This window comes from Gilbertella persicaria (genome assembly GCF_025201335.1).
Source record: "Gilbertella persicaria strain CBS 190.32 chromosome Unknown B0P05scaffold_31, whole genome shotgun sequence".
In the NCBI taxonomy this organism is placed as follows: domain Eukaryota; kingdom Fungi; phylum Mucoromycota; class Mucoromycetes; order Mucorales; family Choanephoraceae; genus Gilbertella; species Gilbertella persicaria.
Genome location: NW_026251992.1, coordinates 239,560 through 258,124, shown reverse-complemented (window position 1 = coordinate 258,124; position 18,565 = coordinate 239,560). Strand labels below are relative to the sequence as shown.

General features: G+C 38.5%; 2 protein-coding genes across 2 annotated transcripts; both read right to left on the bottom strand.

Moving 5' to 3' along the window:
* Positions 1-2,694: 2,694 nt before the first annotated feature.
* On the bottom strand, positions 2,695-3,918 carry B0P05DRAFT_619382 (uncharacterized protein; the record flags this gene model as incomplete). Its single annotated transcript, XM_051583427.1, has 4 exons — positions 3,701-3,918; positions 3,119-3,581; positions 2,819-3,050; positions 2,695-2,739 (listed from the first exon to the last, which is right to left on the bottom strand). Exons 1-4 carry the CDS (start codon positions 3,876-3,878, stop codon positions 2,695-2,697), a joined length of 918 nt encoding a protein of 305 aa, XP_051432979.1. The 5' UTR covers positions 3,879-3,918.
* Positions 3,919-16,342: 12,424 nt separating this feature from the next.
* Positions 16,343-16,732, bottom strand: B0P05DRAFT_447791 (uncharacterized protein; the record flags this gene model as incomplete). Its single annotated transcript, XM_051573834.1, has 1 exon — positions 16,343-16,732. A coding segment is annotated over one exon (390 nt), but the record flags the coding sequence as incomplete, so codon positions are not given.
* Between the last annotated feature and the right edge of the window lie 1,833 nt (positions 16,733-18,565).

Below are 18,565 nucleotides of genomic sequence, written 5' to 3'. Positions count from 1 at the left end.
ACCACTTTCCTGTGATAGTTTGGTTCCTTTTGTCTTGCCATCCAATTTGGATATGTTCTCAGCAGACACGATCATGGATTACATCAAGCGTTTACCTCTTCGGAAGGCACCTGGAAGCGATCACCTGAAAGCAGAAATGCTGAAGGCCGTGACCAAGGACCTTGCCCCGCTTTTGTCTCTCCTGTTCTCCCTGTGTTATCAATGGGCTTATACTCCTTCTCTCTGGCGTCTTGCTAATGTATACCCGATACACAAAAAAGGTGATCCCTCTGATCCGTCCAACTATCGACCGATTTCGTTGACATCAGTCATGCGTAAGCTCTTTGAGTTTACAATAGCTGATTGTCTTCATGAACACTCGCCTACACTGGACATTGCGCAAGGTGGTTTCCGTCCTCAACGTAGTCCTCTGGATCAAGCTCTATGCTTGCATGACTTGATGCATGATTACTTTCTAACCAACCATCGCCGTCCTGTTGTTGCTTTTCTTGACATCAAGGCTGCTTATGATACTGTCGACAGACGTGTCATCTGGGATGTACTGGCTCGCTCCTCTCTACCTCGGCCTGTGCTTGCTTTACTAGTCAACTTGTTTGACGACGTACAAGTATCTGTGCTGATAGCCAACCACTCTTCTACTCCCTTTCAGCCTGTCACGGGTGTTCTGCAAGGTTCTGTTCTCTCTCCGCACTTGTACTCTTTGTACATTAACTCTCTTCCTTCTCTCCTTCGTTCTGCTGCTACGGCTGGTACTACTTTGGTATGTCCTCCTGGTATGTCTGATGCAATTCCTCTGAATTGTCTTCTTTTTGCGGATGATGTTGCGATCTTCGGCTCTCGTAGTCAAGTCCAGCATATGTTGAACCTTGCTGCTGAGCATTCTTGCTCCCTTGGATATCGTTGGAGTCCGGCCAAGTGTGCAGTTCTAAACTCACCTTGTGATGGCCCTCGATTGACATTGTATGGCGAATCTCTGCCCCTCGTGGACGAGTTCATCTATCTTGGTGTACCCTTTCGAGAAAAAGGCATCCATGGACCTGGCATCATCTCTTTGAGATCTGCTAAGGCCATCAAGACCATGGCTCTGCTAACCTCTGTCGGTGTTCACCGCAATGGTTTCTCACTTCTTTTGTCCTCTCGGCTGTATGCCTGCTTTATTCGTCCCAAGATAGAGTATGGTTTGGCTATATCCCGTCTTGCTTCGGCAGACATGACACACCTAGATGATCTGCAGAATCGCCTGGTCCGTATGTTTGTTGGTGGCTCTTGGTTTCAAGTTGCAAAACACCTCACCTGTCTTCCTGCCATGAATCATAGGTACAACATCCTTGTCACCAAATTTGCTTTGCGTGTACAATACCTCCCTGATGACTGCTTGATAGTGCTTTTGCGTGATCAACTACGGTACCCTCGCCTGGTCAAGCTTCTTCAACAGAATGTCTTGTACCGTTCACTACCCACTATGGCGGAAAAGTTAGTTACAAAACGTACAATTTTTGTTCGCAAAGTTACCAATTTTTACAGCAAAATGGTTGTTTGAGAAATAGCTGGCATCAATTTTTCAACGTACAAAGTTGTTCGAAATGTTACCAAATTATTTGTACGCTTTTCGAACAACTTTAGTAACAAAACAACTAAATTTATTGTTCGCTTTTCGAACAATATTAGCAACAAAACAGCAATAACTTGTTTACTTCTGGAACAACTTTGGCTACAAAACAACCAAGTGTTTTGGCGCTTTAGTTACCAACATTGTTCGTAATGTCACTTGTTTTTTTAGGATTATTAGAAATTAGACGCTTATTATAAATGAAAAAAACGATACTTTTACTAAGAAATACTAAAAGAAAAGAAGCACTACTTGAATCTAATGAAAACAGAAATATACAAGCGAGGCAAGAGTGTTAAATGAGCAATTCGTTTTGTCATTCGGAATTGAGACAACACTGATAGACACAGAAAATAATTTGTATGTAGTATATGGTTTTTTTAATAAAAAAAAGAAAAAAACCACCATCTTGCTATCCATCAAACTTACCTGACAAAGTGCATGTCTTGTACGGATAAATAGTCAATTCCTTTAGGAGGGCATTCTTTTTTGAAAAAAAAAGTTAGTTTTGAGTATATTGAAGGTGTGTAATAACATATCAGACTTACTATAAATCAAGAGACAGCAAGAACTTGTTTTGGAATCTAGAAAATAAAAGGCGCTACGTTAGCTTTCAAGTGACAAAAATAGAGCCATCTACAGATTAAACATACTTTGATTTTAAATGGAAGCACACTAATCTCATCTAAACATATAGAACAAACAAACTAATTAAATTAGAACAAGGCAATGTCAAAACTCTTTTCCAAAACAACACTCACCAGTACCGGGACCAGGCGATGTGACATTCCATGTCAAAACTTGGAACAAAAAGAAACAAGTAGCTCTTATATGTTTACTTACACTCTAACTCTGGTTTCGACTTTTGTTTTTTATCTATATAAAGGCCCAGTAGTATATCAATTTCTGTCTATGGCTATGTTAGAGAAAAAAAACTTCACTGCGGAAAAGGCGTTCTTCCATACCAATCAAAGAGGAGCGCAGCAATTCTTCAGATTGTTAAAAAAGCGCTGGAAGTACTGTCTAATTCTTAAGATGAGTAAGACCATGAGTCAATGTTATGCAATCATAAGGTTTCAGAGAGTTTAAGCTTCTGGATGTAGGCTGAATTCAGGAGCTGTGAACTTTATCTATAACATAAACGTTTTAAGAGAAGGTGATAGAAAAAAAATTGTTTTATTATTTAAGGTCGTGACTATTTTTTGTTACTTCTTCTTGTACGCTTAGACTTGGCTGATTGGCTTTTGTCTTCATTGCGTTTGCCCCTTTTCTTAGGTTGAGAAGGTGGAAGAGGTGGAGAAGGAGAACAAGGACGACAGTTGTTTTCCATTCCGAAAAGATGTCATCTTCAGAATCCTCAAATTTATCACCACAATATAGGTTTGCGTACTCTAAAGAAGGCTTTTCATTTCGAAGAGATTCAACACTAACTTGGTTTTCACTGTATAATTTTGATTCATCTTAGGCATTTTAAAATTTCATTGAATGCATGTTTTGCGTTTGTTATACCTGATCCTAGAGTTATTCTCTCTTTCAACAACAGAAGCCTTATTTCTTGCTCTATTACTTCTGTGCTTTTGTGTTTCGAAGAGCAATAGACCGGCTGCCCATGAATGCTGAAATCTTTGAAGATGAAAGCCATGAGTAGCTGCATTGCTTTCAAGCTTAAATGTGTATTTTGCGATTAGAGCAGAAGACACTTCAGACCATAAAGGCAACACAGCTGCTTTGTCATTTCTCTTTAAAGCTTTCAGCAGCTCTAACTCCATTTCATCGTGGGTATTTTTTGCGATTGTTCTGAGGATCCTGTAGTCATTCTCATTCACTTTATCATCAATTAAGAGATCAGTCATATTTCTTTCTTTCTTGAATAAGTTGATCAGGGCAAGCAAACGCAGCCGTGGCGTAACATATCTATGTTTTCCATGAGAGCCGAATGCTTTTTTTTCTTCCTCAAGTACTCTAGGAATGTCTCAAAAGCCCATCAAGTTTAGATTAAGAGAATTGACAATACCGCCTTCTCTTGCTGCATTTTTCAGGAAGAAATAAAAGTTTATACATATCTTAGAGAAATAGCTTGTTTTTTTTTACCTTGCTTAGCTGCTTCAAGAACTTCACTGTTGATCTCATTACTATCACTTTGAGCAAAAGAGGGTGCTAATAAATGCATCAATCCCTTACGTATTTGAGTCTGTGTTTCGATTTTTTGTTCGAGTTGGGAAACTTGTTGTTGCATTTGAGTGATTTTGTAAATAGTCGTTTGGCTCATATTTGTAAGACAGAAAGACAATTGCAAGAAAAACCAAAAAGTTATTTTTGCTAAAAAAAACCTAAACAATTACTAAATATTCAACATAACTCAATATACCCTTTTTAGATGAGTCTCATGTCAAACTCTTAGGAGTGCATCAACGTATTGCCTTGTGCAAACCCTTTTTTTTTGGTTTTTTATAAGAAACATTATCAGTATTATTGTACTTGTAAAAAAAAAAATAAGTAATTTTTTTACTCATAAAGCTACTATTATTGTCGCAGTACTTGTCGCCTCATAACTTTTATTGTTGACAAAACGAACAAGTTTGTTCCCCACAAACAATAAAATTAATGATTTTGAATGATATGACTTGCTTTTTAGAAAAATAAAATAAAAGTTGTTGACATTTCGAACAACATTAGCAAAAAAGTTACTTTTTCTTGTTTGTTTTGCGAACAATATTAGTAAAGTCAAACAACTAATCCGCCATAGTGACCGGACCCACAGCCCGTCTCTAATGCTGAACTTCGCACTCACTTTAGACGACAATGGCAGAGCCAATTTGACCGCCAGATGGTGCGACATGCGGCTCGTGGTCGTTCCGTCCTTCTCCGTGCTTGTCGTCCTTGTACGTCTAAGCCGGATCCAATTCTTTACCTGCCCATGCTTCGTACTTCTCGTAGTCGCTTGGTGCGTTGGCGTCTTGGTCGCTTTGCGAATATGCGTGAAGAATGTCCTTGTCTCTCTGGTGCTTTTGTCTCCCGTGAACACTTTTTGTCATGTCAGGCGCTTGACCCAGCATTATGGGATGCACTACCTATTGCTCCTGCTGGTGTTCATCGTCTTGATTATGCTCTGAATCAACTGCCAACTAAGGCTTCCTCTGGTCCTCCTCCCTTTTGGTCGGCGCTGCTTCAGTTACTCTATGCAATTGATGTACTTGTGCATCCTCTTGCAAATATCCGTCCTGATCAAGATCCTGGTGATCGTTGGCTCCCTCCTCTGGTCTCGTCATAGACGAACTATTTTTGTCATGTCTTTCCTCTGCGCTGCCACGGTGGTAAGTGATTATCAAAGTTCCCAGCCGTTGGTCATGCCTTTGGAATCATGCAAATATACAATACTCTTTCTGTCTCTGTTTCTTTTCTCTTTTACTTTTTTTTCCTGTTGTCTGCTTTCTGTCAGGTTTTTTTCACTCTCTCTCCTTTTTCTCTTTTGTAAAAACTGTTCATACAATTTGGCATTATGCTCCATAGAGTAGCCCATAAAATTGTTTATTAATAAAATATGTTGTGAGATGAAGAGAGAGTAGATATTCAATAAGAGAAAAGGTAAGAACACAGAGAAAGTCCGTTAGAACTTGTATAGGTTTTTATTTCTCCAAGAAAAATGTTATCTTTCAATTGCTATAAAATGTCGAGGTATTTATACTTTTTCTTCTCAGTCAAAATATTGTTTTGGATTAGCTTCTTGACTACGGATTGATTTGTTAGATCAGGAGCAATTAAGAGAAATGCCTTTAGAGGAAGTTGTCAGCTCAGCCAATAGTACATGATCTGACCTGAACTTGAATAAACTATTACATATTTGTCAAATGCCAATGTTAATGTATTTGTCAGCTCTAACTGTCACTTTATGAGGGTCATTAATAATAGCAGAGTCACTAAGTTAATAATCTCTGACTATGAGGATGATGTAGTACTTCTAGTAGAATGAGTGAATGTCAGTGACTATAGATCCATTGCAATTGCCATAGATGTGATCTGGTCTTTTGCCATGATCATCATTTATTGATCTATGCATATGAGTTCATATATGTTCACAACATTACCCTCCTCCAGAGTCAACTCATCTTTGATAGTTGTAAACGGCTTCTTACAATGTGAACATCTAGGCTTGATATAACTTTACTTGACATAAAAATGGTTTAGAGTCTATGCAATTTGTGTTCTTCAAAAGGAAAATAGTCTTCTTCTCTTTCATGTCACTTAGCATTTAATTCTTTTGCTAGCTCTTCCATTTGTGGATAATTCCTCTCTACTTTGTCTAGTAGGATGGTTTCTTCTCTTTGTTCCTGTCTTGTGTAGTACACCATTCTTATTCTCTTTGTTAGATGCAGATCTATCGCTTGATTTTGATTCAATGCGTTCATGCTCTAATCTTTTTAGTTTTTCAACTTTATCCCAGTAGCGATTGATGATTGTAGGATCTTGGAAACTAGATGCAGGCTCCCAAGTGTTAGCTCTTTCACCAAAACCAGTCCATTTAACCAAGTACTCTCGTCTTCCTGGCTTGCCACGATGATCACGAATATCTTCTACTTCAAAGTATTCTTCTTCAATGGTTGATTCGTCAATGGTCACAATCTTCAGTTCTGATGGTGTATAATTACGATGCAATAATTCATTTTGCTCGTCTTTTAATTCATATGAGCCACCTTTGTTTCTTCTTACAACAGTATAGGGGCCTTCATATAATGGAGACAGTTTACTCGGTCTCTTTTGCAGTCTTACCATAACATGTGTTCCGGGTTCAATATCAACAAGTATGTTCTTTGTATTGAACCTCTTATTATATTCCTCATTTATCTTTTGAGTTCTTTCAAAGATAGCGGGAAAGACAATCTTCTCCATGTGATCAATGCGCTGCTCAAGATCATCACGCGTCATCATATCTCTAGGAAGTGGATATTTGTTCTTTTCTTCATAATTTTTAGGTAAGCCGACTCTGCGTGCAAACATCAATGAGAAGGGTGAACTCAACGTCTTATTCTTGATAGCGTTGTTGATAGAAAGCTGGACTACTGGTAAGTAGTAATCCCAGTCTTTGCTATTCGATTGACACATCTTTCTCAGTGTGTTTTCAACAGTTTTTACACTGGATTCAGCACTTCCATTTCCTCTAGGATGGTAGGGAGTGGAGTACCTTCGATCAATGCCGAGCTTTTTCGAAATAGATTCAAGTAACAAGTTATGGTATGCTCTACCATTGTCGGATTGTAGGATACGAGGAAATCCATAGTCTCCAAAGATCTGCATCAATGTATGAGCAATGGTATCTGATTGTTGGTTCTTAAGTGCTCTGACAATAATATATTTTGAACAAATATCAGTCAAGACCAAGATTTCAGTATTCCCATTTTCAGTTACAGGAAAAGGACCTGCAGAATCAACAGATACATGATCAAAGGGTCGCAATGCAATAATGCTTGTCAGTGGATGGTAACCTCTTTTTGCTATATTATGCTTTTGGCACTCAGGACATGAACTTACTAGTTCCTTGGCTTCTTGATACATATTTGTCCAATGAAGTCCTTGAGAGTGTAGTTCACGCACAATAGCATGGCTGCCAAAGTGTCCAAAAGTATGTGCATCACGCAAGAGCTTTTCTCTTTCAGTCTCAGGCGGTGTAAAATAATCAAGTGGTTCTTTAGTCTGCTCAACCAGCTGCGTGGTAAGAACATGCAGGTTTTTATCTCTGCTATATTTCTTCCTGCAAATAGCAACTCTTTTTATTTTGGCAGCTTGTACATTTCGCTTTCGATTGCCAGTGCTACCCCCTACCAGTTTGTGATCACCTTCGAATTGGTCGAGAGGGGAATACAAACGACTCAACAAATCTGGCAATTTAAGAAGGATACCAGGAATATGCACAGCATCAAAGTCATAAGTCAGAATTTCTTCGTACCAATTCAACATCATATTGTTGCAATCTCGTTGAGTATGCATATAAATCAATGCTTTGTGATCTGTGTGCAATGTAAATCTGCGTCCCCAAATATATTGATGGAAGCGACGAAAAGCCATCAGAACACCATATAACTCACGACGAGTAGCACTCCATCTGCGTTGTGAGGGTGATAGAGCATTGGACACAAAACTAATATATTTGTCTCTACCCTTATCATCTCTCTGAAATAATACAGCGGATATACCATACTGAGAAGCATCAGAGGCAACAAAGAATTCTTTGGTGAAATCAGGATAATGCAAAAGCATATTTGAGTGCAAGATGGCTTTCAAGGCATTAAAGCTCTTAGTTTGCTCATCAGACCACAGCTCTTCTACGTTCTTTGCATGGCTTAATCTAGTCAAAGGCTCAGCAACAGTAGAGATCATCGGTACAAATTCTCTAAAATAATTGATTAACCCCATGAACTGTTGAATGTGTTTCGCTGTCTTTGGTACTGGCCATGATTCAACGTTAGTGAGTTTGGCTTTATCAACCATAATCCCATCTGCATTGACCACAAATCCAAGCATCCTAACTGACTGCTGAAACCAAACACATTTCTTTGGATTCAAAATCAATTTGGCTTGTATCAATCTGTCTATCACCATTTTGACATCTTTGGCATGTTGCTCGGGTGTTTCACTGGCCACGATACAATCATCAACAAAAGATTGAACGCAATCCATACCCTCAAACAAAATGGCCATAACCTTACAGAATTGAGAAGTTAGGCTCTTTAGTCCAAAGCATCCCTTGATGAAGCAGTATTGCTGTCCATTATGAGAAAATGTTAATTTATGCGCATCTGGAGGATGGATTTTAAAGCGATGATATGCATTAGAGAGATCAAGAGTTGAGAAAATCTTCTTGCCTCTTAAGTTTTCAAAAATGTTTCTCACCAGTGGCACTTCAAAGTTATATGTTGGTGGTAAGATCTTATTTAAAAGTCTAACATCCAAACAAGCTCGATGGCTGACAATTTCACCCTGTTTGTTCTTTTTAGGTACAAGTAACACCGGGCTATTAAAAGAAGTATTGACACCACACTTCTCTATTGTTTTTGTTCTAAGCCATTCATTTATCTGTTCATCTAGGACAGGCCTCAATGTATGCGGGATGCTGTACTGACGACGATAAGCGGTTGCTCCTTCAGGTGTGGGCAACTTGATAATGGATTCTGGAATAGGACAAAATGACTCTACTGGTATCTTTTGATTTTCATCAATAGCATCTTGGATGGAAGCCATAAACTGTGCAACCTCCTCAGCAGATCCAGCAGGTGAATTATCAGGTTCAGGTGTATCAGTTGTTACGATGTTTGCATTAGAAAAAATAGAGTCTTTATCATTTGGATCAACACTATCATTTTCTAAATTGTATGCAACACCTGTAAGTGCAATACCCAGTTTACTCATAATGTCCGTACCAAGAAGAATGTCAAAGTCAAAGCTATCATTGAAATCTATGACTTCAAATTGGTGCTTAAAAATGATTCCATTTGTATATTTTACAGTCAAAGGATCTGTAATACCAATACGAGAAATTTTATTGTCTTTAGACAAGCAATTAAAGAAACCACTAATATTTTTGTTTATTTTGTTTATATTTAATTTAGCTCTAAGCGAGTCTAACTTTATAAAAGTATGTGTGCTTCCGGTATCAACCTTTGCCATCATCTTGTGGTTTTCTATAATAATAGGTGTCAATAAGTCAAAAGTGTCTTTATGTAAAGCATCTTTCGCTTTGATCTCGTTTGTGTACTTACAGTCAAAGCAATCATCCGTGATCATTTCAGTATCATCGTCTGTTTCTTTTTTGTCATTGTCATTGTCTTTATTTTTATCATCATTGGTCTTTGCAGCTGTCAAAGCCAAGACATTTCTTCTTGTACAACTGTGACCGGGAATCCAAGGTTCATCGCAAAATCTGCAAGGATTGTCACGTTGTCGAGAGATAGTTGCCTTCTCCTTTTCTTTGTTTTTATTCTTGCTTATGGTATAGCACTTATCCGTGGTATGAGTGCTATTTTGCCCATGCATCTTGCAAAAGTATGATTTGCTGGTGCCAGGTTTATTGTAAGGTGCAGAGCGATCAACCTGCGTTCTTATCGTTCTAGCATGTCTCTTAGCATGACCCAAAGGGTTCACACCAACAGCATGACTCAGCCCTGCCACACCAGGCAACAAGGAAGTAGACGTAGTATATTTGGACGCATCATCACCCAACACATCTCTTGCGACATCGGCTATGTTTTCCACAGTCCAACTCGAAGAATCTTCTGTCTGTCTACCCAACGTATTCATACACGCCAGACGTGTCAAAGTCTGTACAGGAGCAGTCAGAGAAGCAAGAAAACGATCAGCTACTCGAGGATCATCCTTCGGTATGCCAGCATTGTAAACAGTTTGAAGAAAGCGATTGGTGTATGTGCCAATGGGTTCATCGTTCTTCATGGTCATAGTAAACACCTGAGTGTTATACTCCCTAGTCTTGAACTTCGAACCAAAGTGCTTTTTAAATGCTTCTCTTGCTTCAGTCCAGGATCCGCAGCGCTTCAAGTTAGTCTGGGCCCAGGCATCCGCTCCATACGGAAGACACAATGGAATGTATCTTTTCCACACGGCTTCAATATCCTGTGAGGAAGAGTATACCACATTCTCAAAGGTACGTAGAAAGTGCTCATCCGACTCAAAAGCCTCTTCGTTAGGAAAGGGTCTATGTGAGTTGGCTAGTAACTGATATTTGGGCAAATCCCGGCGACTCAAAGAAAGGCCACTCGAAACAGCTCCAACGCTAGCACTAGAGGAAACATTTTGCTTTTGGAAGCCGGTGGGCTCTGCAGCTCCATCAATCTTCAACACCATAGACTTATATTCGTCTAAGCTGCGGATGCTCGATTTAATGCGCTCCACTTCTTGGAGTGCTCTATCGGCTGCGGCACTATCATTTAGGCTCCTAGCAGTGCCAAAAGCTCTCAACGTAGATGCCATTTCGTTTCGCAGCATAGCGAGGTTTTCTTCTACCATTCTGTAGTCTTGGCCAGGACTTGCAGCCGAGCTAACAGTTGATGCTTCACTAAGTATTTGATCAATCGACTCATCCATCTGGGCATCAGTCAATGTTCCAGCAGAAGGTCCAATAGTCAAAGAGGAGACATCAAGGTTGGTAATGTTTTCAAAATTACCAGAGTTACCAGAGTTACCAGAGTTACCAGAGTTACCAGAGTTGTTCATCTTGTAGGATTTACCAAGCAATTAACGGAAAAAAATGTTGTGAGATGAAGAGAGAGTAGATATTCAATAAGAGAAAAGGTAAGAACACAGAGAAAGTCCGTTAGAACTTGTATAGGTTTTTATTTCTCCAAGAAAAATGTTATCTTTCAATTGCTATAAAATGTCGAGGTATTTATACTTTTTCTTCTCAGTCAAAATATTGTTTTGGATTAGCTTCTTGACTACGGATTGATTTGTTAGATCAGGAGCAATTAAGAGAAATGCCTTTAGAGGAAGTTGTCAGCTCAGCCAATAGTACATGATCTGACCTGAACTTGAATAAACTATTACATATTTGTCAAATGCCAATGTTAATGTATTTGTCAGCTCTAACTGTCACTTTATGAGGGTCATTAATAATAGCAGAGTCACTAAGTTAATAATCTCTGACTATGAGGATGATGTAGTACTTCTAGTAGAATGAGTGAATGTCAGTGACTATAGATCCATTGCAATTGCCATAGATGTGATCTGGTCTTTTGCCATGATCATCATTTATTGATCTATGCATATGAGTTCATATATGTTCACAACAAAATATAATCTTTAACCTGAGCTAGCTAAGCACCTTTTTTTTGTCATGCCCGATGATATTGAAGTGCCTGAGTTCTTACGTAACTGAAATAAGAATAAGAAGCGTAAGTTCACTCCTACGATACCAAAGCCTGGAGACAGAAAGAGAAGGAAGATGGCCGGTCCGGACAGGAAATTAGACTTGATTTAAGTATGAAATTAATTCCATTTGAATAAAGATATCTTTTTCCGCTTCCTAAATACTTCCTATTTAGTAACAGTCCTTTATTATATATCCTCTAAAGTCTTAACTAGAGCTACTACCTGTACTCCTGTTAAACGACAATTGGTAGCATCAGAAACCAAGGAATCATAAACATCATGCGATTTAGTGATTGCTGTCTCTATTTCGCGAAACTTTTTTTTCTGTTTAAGTAATACTTCTGCCTCTGAGTTGAGCTGTGTTTGATTATTCAACTTTCTCTTTGAACGTTGTTGTGAACATATAGAATCTATATGCATATGATGATCTGATATTAAATAAGTCTTCATTTACATACTAAAAATATATCATAATCAATTTACATCAGAAATAGACATAAAAGAACCTCTTGTACTGAATAAGACAAAGTATCTTTTAATAGATCAAGACGTATAACCGAAGTCCATAATTTATATTACAGTGGTTACATTAAGTGTCCCATAAAACTCATTTATAAGCATAAATTAATATATTTTCGTCGTATTGACCTTGTGTTAGTATCAGAAAAAGCACATTTTTTTGCTGGTTACTTCAGTTTCTCTATTTAGTAAGAAATACCATTTTTGAACAACTTAGGTAAAAAATGACGTAGCGTTTTCAAAAAATTTCCTGCAAAACTTGAATACCTTATTTTCTTCTGCGAATAAGCATTCTCAATCGTGCGTTTTCCACATTCTTCGGCAAATTCTAGCACAACCTACCCGACTACATATAAATGCGGCAAGCTTTTCAGAAAAAAATTCCCTTTTCTTCATTCTATATACATACCTTTTCTCCTTATTATCATGCCTTACAGCCTCCCATACGATAAACGAAACAATGTCAAATCTGCACTTTTATCTGGCAAATCGATTCGTCAGGTCTCAAAACTAACAGGTATTGCCAAATCAACAGTTTCTCGTATTAGAAAAGAGTTGCCAGAAATGAAAACTTGCACTGGTACCGGTAGACCATCAAGAGTAGGTCATCTTACGGCTTGTTTGCTACGAATAAAAATCCGAACTGGAGCATTGAAGAATGTCAAAGAAGTCCAAACTTAGTTGTCTGGACAGGGTATTGCTTTGACGTATAGTGGAACAGTCTCTCTGATGAAAAGGGTAGGATTATACTCAAAGCTCAAGCAGAAGAAAATTTTTCTGAGAGTTTCTCACCTTTCGAAGAGATACAAATGGGCCTTAAAATATCGTAACTGGTCCGCAAATGAGTGGAAGAGTGTCGTTTTTACCGACGAGACGAAGATCAATCTTTGGAGATCAGATGGTGCAACATACACTTGGTTACAGCAAGGGTTTAAAGCGAGGCCCCATAACTACAAGCTATTGCTCAAGCATGGAGGTGGCTCTCTGATGATGTGGGGGTACATGACATCTTCCGGAGTAGGATATGCCTCTCGAGTGCTTCAAAAGACAATGGATACCGATTGCTATTTGGAGATTCTAGGGTCGTCATACCTAGATACATTGAAGTATTATAGTATGGATCCTGTCATGAACCAAGCAAGCCTTGTTAACCTTAGCACGCTTGTCTCAGTGTTCCAACCTTTAGTTCCAAGCATCAAGTTACCAGCATCTAGTTACCAGCATCCATGGCATAGTTTTAAGGTAACAATGCCAAGACAAACAATGCCACTTTCCCATGTACAAATGACTCAGTCCTCAGGTCATGAGGTAGAACGCATTGCCAAGCCTCGTCATGTTATGACTTAGCCCCTTCCTCACATATATTCCACGCTACCTCAACATTAGTATAAATAGTTTAGTTATTCTGTCGTTGAGTTACTTCTTCGTCAGTTATATTATCAACTTGTAGTATAATAAATATCTCTATATTCTCTAGCCAATTGATAAGCTCATCTTGCCTATAAAGTATTCTTCGGTCTGTCTTGTTCCTGACATTATAACTGACCAAACAAATTGAATACTTAGATCGTCGATTTGTGTACTCCTCTGCCTGTATAGTCAAAACTTTGAAATCGTATAACTCCGTGGATTCTCAACGTACCCAACCGATTGTTTCATTTCCTTGCGTTCGTAAAAGCCACAATTACTGTCAAACTAAAAAACAAAATTTTTGTGCAACGTTACCTAAAAAGAGAATCATATATTACACAAGTATTTTGAGCCACTATTTCTATTTTGGGAATTTTGTGTAACGTGTCTGTTTGTCTGTCTGTCTGTCTGTCTATCTGTCCAACTTTTTGAACCCCACTTGTATTCTTAAAAAATATTTTTCGCTGCAACGTCAAGCCCTATGGAGCAAATTACCGCCAAATTTCACGCCCTTGAGGAAGCTTTACCTCAACAACTAGAAAATTTAGACCACTATCTGTCTTTGCTCAAAACAGATTTGGATAATCTGCAGAATCTTGTTAATACCAATAATCAAGATTTGAACGAGCGTGTAACCACGAACGCACAAAACGTTTTAGTTGAACTCCAAGAACGCATTGCCCAATTCGGTCTGGAAATACACGACTATTTAAACACCAACGTTGTTTTTCGTAAGGAAAACACCAGCAACAACGCTCCTTTGCCTGCACTAAAAATGCGTAATCCACCTATTTTCACTGGCAAAAATAGTGATTGTGACACTTTCTTCTCTCAGCTTGCTCTGATCTTTGCTTCTGACCCTGCTCGTTTTGTGTCGGATGAGGCTAAAATACTTTACGCAATCAATAATCTGGGGGGTTATGCTTTTCTTTACATTCAACCTTACCTCGGACAATTGGATCAACCTGTCAACGAAAGAAGTACTGTATTGACAAGCTACCATTATTTCAAACATACCATGTTCACTGCTTTCGGAGATCCAAACCCCGAAAAGACCGCTGTTGACAAAATACGTGCATTGAAACAAACTGGTTCTTGTGCCACCTACTCTGCTGCTTTTCGTGCTCTGGCCATCAAAACAAATTGGGATGATTGTGCTTTGATGTCCCAATATTATTTAAATTTGAAGCCGTTTATCAAGGACGAGCTCGCTAAAAGGGACAAAATTACCGAATTAAATAACCTCATGGATGTTTGTACTGAAATCGACAATCGCTTGTATCAGCGACTCAAAGAGAAGCAATTTGGATACCAAGAACAACGCGATCAATCAGTCAATCTACCTCGTCAGTCGGGTAATAAGCCTGTGATGATCTGACATTAAATAAGTCTTCAATTACATACTAAAAATATATCATAATCAATTTACATCAGAAATAGACATAAAAGAACCTCTTGTACTGAATAAGACAAAGTATCTTTTAATAGATCAAGACTTATAACCGAAGTCCATAATTTACATTATTTAATTAATTTAAAGTAGTCTATGATAATAGAGACTCAGTCATTTGCATGAACTCTACTACTACTTACTCCGACATCTCTTCATATATAAATACCTAGAGAATGAAGAGCTAGAAAAAGATATATATATTTTTGGATAATAAACCTATACAAGTTCTAATCGACTTCTTTGTTTTTATCTTCTCTCTTACATCACAACAAACGTCTTTTCGCCTTTTTCTCTAAATGATCTTCAAATTTCTCCATGTACTTCTTATGAACATCAACAGATTGCAAATACAGGTTCACCTGGTTGGCATAGGTTTTTACATACGGGTATCGATTCAAACGTTTGCTAATCTTCGCTAATGAAGCCTTGTATCTTCTTATTGATTGGTCTCCGCTAAATGATATTGTGTCCTTCATAATCAAAGTGTCAAAATTCGTCCATTCGTCTAACTCAAGTTCAGTGAACACAGAGTTTATAGCATGTGCTTTAGAATCTGTCTCTGATATTTTGAAGTTCTTGTACGTGGGTAAATCGCAAGTAGGTTTCTTCATTTGACAAAGATGGAAACAGTTGTAAAGTGTTCCTAGTGTTGGTGCTGCTGAGGTTGTGTGATATTTTGATAATAGAGTTATATAATAAGATGATATAGAGACAAAGGTAGATACTTTGAGACTGTTCTATACAATTTTTATTGTTGTTCTTTTTGATTATAAATTATTCTAGCATATTTATACATGAAGAGATGTCGGAGTAAGTAGTAGTAGAGTTCATGCAAATGACTGAGTCTCTATTATCATAGACTACTTTAAATTAATTAAATAATGTAAATTATGGATTTCGGTTATAAGTCTTGATCTATTAAAAGATACATTGTCTTATTTAGTACAAGAGGTTCTTTTATGTCTATTTCTGATGTAAATTGATTATGATATATTTTAGTATGTAAATGAAGACTTATTTAGTGTCAGATCATCATATGCATATATATTCTATATGTTCACAACATACCCATTTGACCACGGTAAGTAGACGAAACAGGTACTGCATAGGTATGATATTGCTGCCAGTGTGTATGGTATCGGAGTGAGGGCAATAGCCATGTTTCAGTAATAAACAAGAGTGAGCTTGACTGTAACGTGTTGGTAACTGCAGATATTACTGAACGAGGGAGGCCAGTAGAATTCCATATAGTGAAGGTTAAAGGAATGAAAGTTGAATCATAGATAGGGGCGCAATTGGAGTCATAATTTGTAGGTGGGTGCATAGAGGTGTTTGGATTAGTAGTATTCATTTTATTGATCACTGTCTGGTGTGTCACCAGGTTGATCTTGCATTAGGTCGTCAGCGTCAAATTCCTTGTTCAGGAAGGATGTTATACGGAATGTGCCATCTGTAAAAGCTGACTGAGCCATACCCGCAGTAAGCCAGCCGCTATATACAAAATCACGGGCCACTGGCCTGCGAACATGTACACGCATGTATTCCAAAGCACGGATCAAACGTTGCTGATGGATTTCCCTCAACTTTGTTGTGCGCTCCTCGTCACTGGTTAAAGTTTCAAGAAGTTTGGGGTCACGAAGGTGATGATGGTCCAAAGGATTGAAATCCAGGAGTGGTGCAATCTTCCATTTTTCCAAGAGATTTGTAAACTCGTTATAATATCCAACATGGATGCGTACGGCAACAACTCCTCTTGCTGGATAGTGAATATCTAAAAGACGACCAGAAGCAGCGCCCAGCTTGTGCAGCTTATTGCGCATTGTCGAGAGGCGATCTCTATACTTATTTGGCAGATAGACATATTTAAATGCTGGTGCATATTTACCATCTTCGTCTGAAATTGATAGTAATTCATATGGAACAGGTGCTGAAAAGACCTTGGCAGCTGCTTGTCGTTGTTTAGCAGTGGTTCGTTTGGGTTTGTTTGGGGCTGATTTCGTCTTTGGTGCCGATCGAGCAGAGAGCTCTAGGGCCTCCCTCGGTGTTGGATCCCTTTTTTGATTTGGTGCAGCTACCGATGCATACTTTGAGGCTTGTGAGCCCAATGTCCAATTGAATGCAGCAGGGACTTCAAAGTTTCTAGGAGCTGGGGAGCTAATCATTTTAGAATCCGAGTTTTGTTGCAGTTGGATCTCCAATTGGCGGATTTTAATGTTGGCGCTAGCTAGAGCAGCTTCCAATTCTAATTTTTTTCGGGTGAGGTGTTCCAATTGATTAAGGCGTTTATCAATTTGCTCAAATTTTGTTTGAAATAATTGCACCCGTTGCTCAGAATCTCCACTGTCAATGGAGGGCGATGGTGCGATATGGTCCATTTGAGAACACACGTCTGGGAGTGAATCTTCAAAAACACTGGATGAAACTCCAAAGATTGCTAGGTTTGTAACGTCCGGAGATGAGATCAATGGAAGCGAGTTAGGAACATCAGAGGTACCTGGAGTATTGGCCCTAGACCGCAACGCTTTGATCTCCCTTGTCTTAGTGTTATCTTCGCTTGAAAACATATTAGATCGTGTACGCTTGAACAGAAGTTTAGGTGACTTTTGAGTATCAATGGTACCCAAAACTGAGAATATTTTCTTGGTAGGAGGGTGAGGGATGTCGCTTGTGTTAGGGATCGCAGGCGACAACTCGGAAGTGCTGGTTTTAGTTTGCTCCAAAGTATTCAGTGTGCTGAGTTTTGGCTCTGGGTTGTGTTGGGTGTTGTTGTTACTGTTGTTGATTGTGATGATGTTGCTGTTTTGTGTAATTTTGTCGATTGTCGGTGTTTGAATTCAGAAAAAAGTAATGAATAGCGGAAAAAAAAATCAATTGACTCAACACTGTCGTATCCCCCTTCAAATATTCAGACATATCCACAAATAAAAACTATTTCTCAAACCATTTGTCTTTGTTGTGAGATGAAGAGAGAGTAGATATTAAATAAGAGAAAAGGTAAGAACACAGTGAAAGTCCGTTAGAACTTGTATAGGTTTTTATTTCTCCAAGAAATGTTTTACTTTTTCTTCTCGGTCAAAATATTGTTTTGGGTTAGCTTCTTGACTACGGATTGATTTGTTAGATCAGGAGCAATTAAGAGAAATGCCTTTAGAGGAAGTTGTCAGCTCAGCCAATAGTACATGATCTGACCTGAACTTGAATAAACCATTACATATTTGTCAAATGCCAATGCTAATGTCTTTGTCAGCTCTAACTGTCACTTTATGAGGGCCATTAGTAATAACAGAGTCACTGGGCTCATAATCTCTGACTATGAGGATGATGTAGTACTTCTAGTAGAATGAGTGAATGTCAGTGATTATAGATCCATTGCAATTGCCATAGATGTGATCTGGTCTTTTGCCATGATCATCATTTATTGATCTATGCATATGAACTCATATATGTTCACAACATTTTGCACAAAGGAGGTGGTGCCAACGACATTGAGGAGAAATCCGGGAAATGTATCATTATCAAAAGCGGTTTGAGGGAAGAGCTGAAAGTTATAATTGAAGTCGCCGGCAAAAACAAATGGAATTGTAGCGATAGAGTGAGAGGAGGACATATCAAAAAGCTCAGAGAAAGGAGAAAGCTCTAGCAGATAAGTAAAGAAATCCTGTCGATCACGGCTGAATGCTGGTGCATACATATTAACTAAC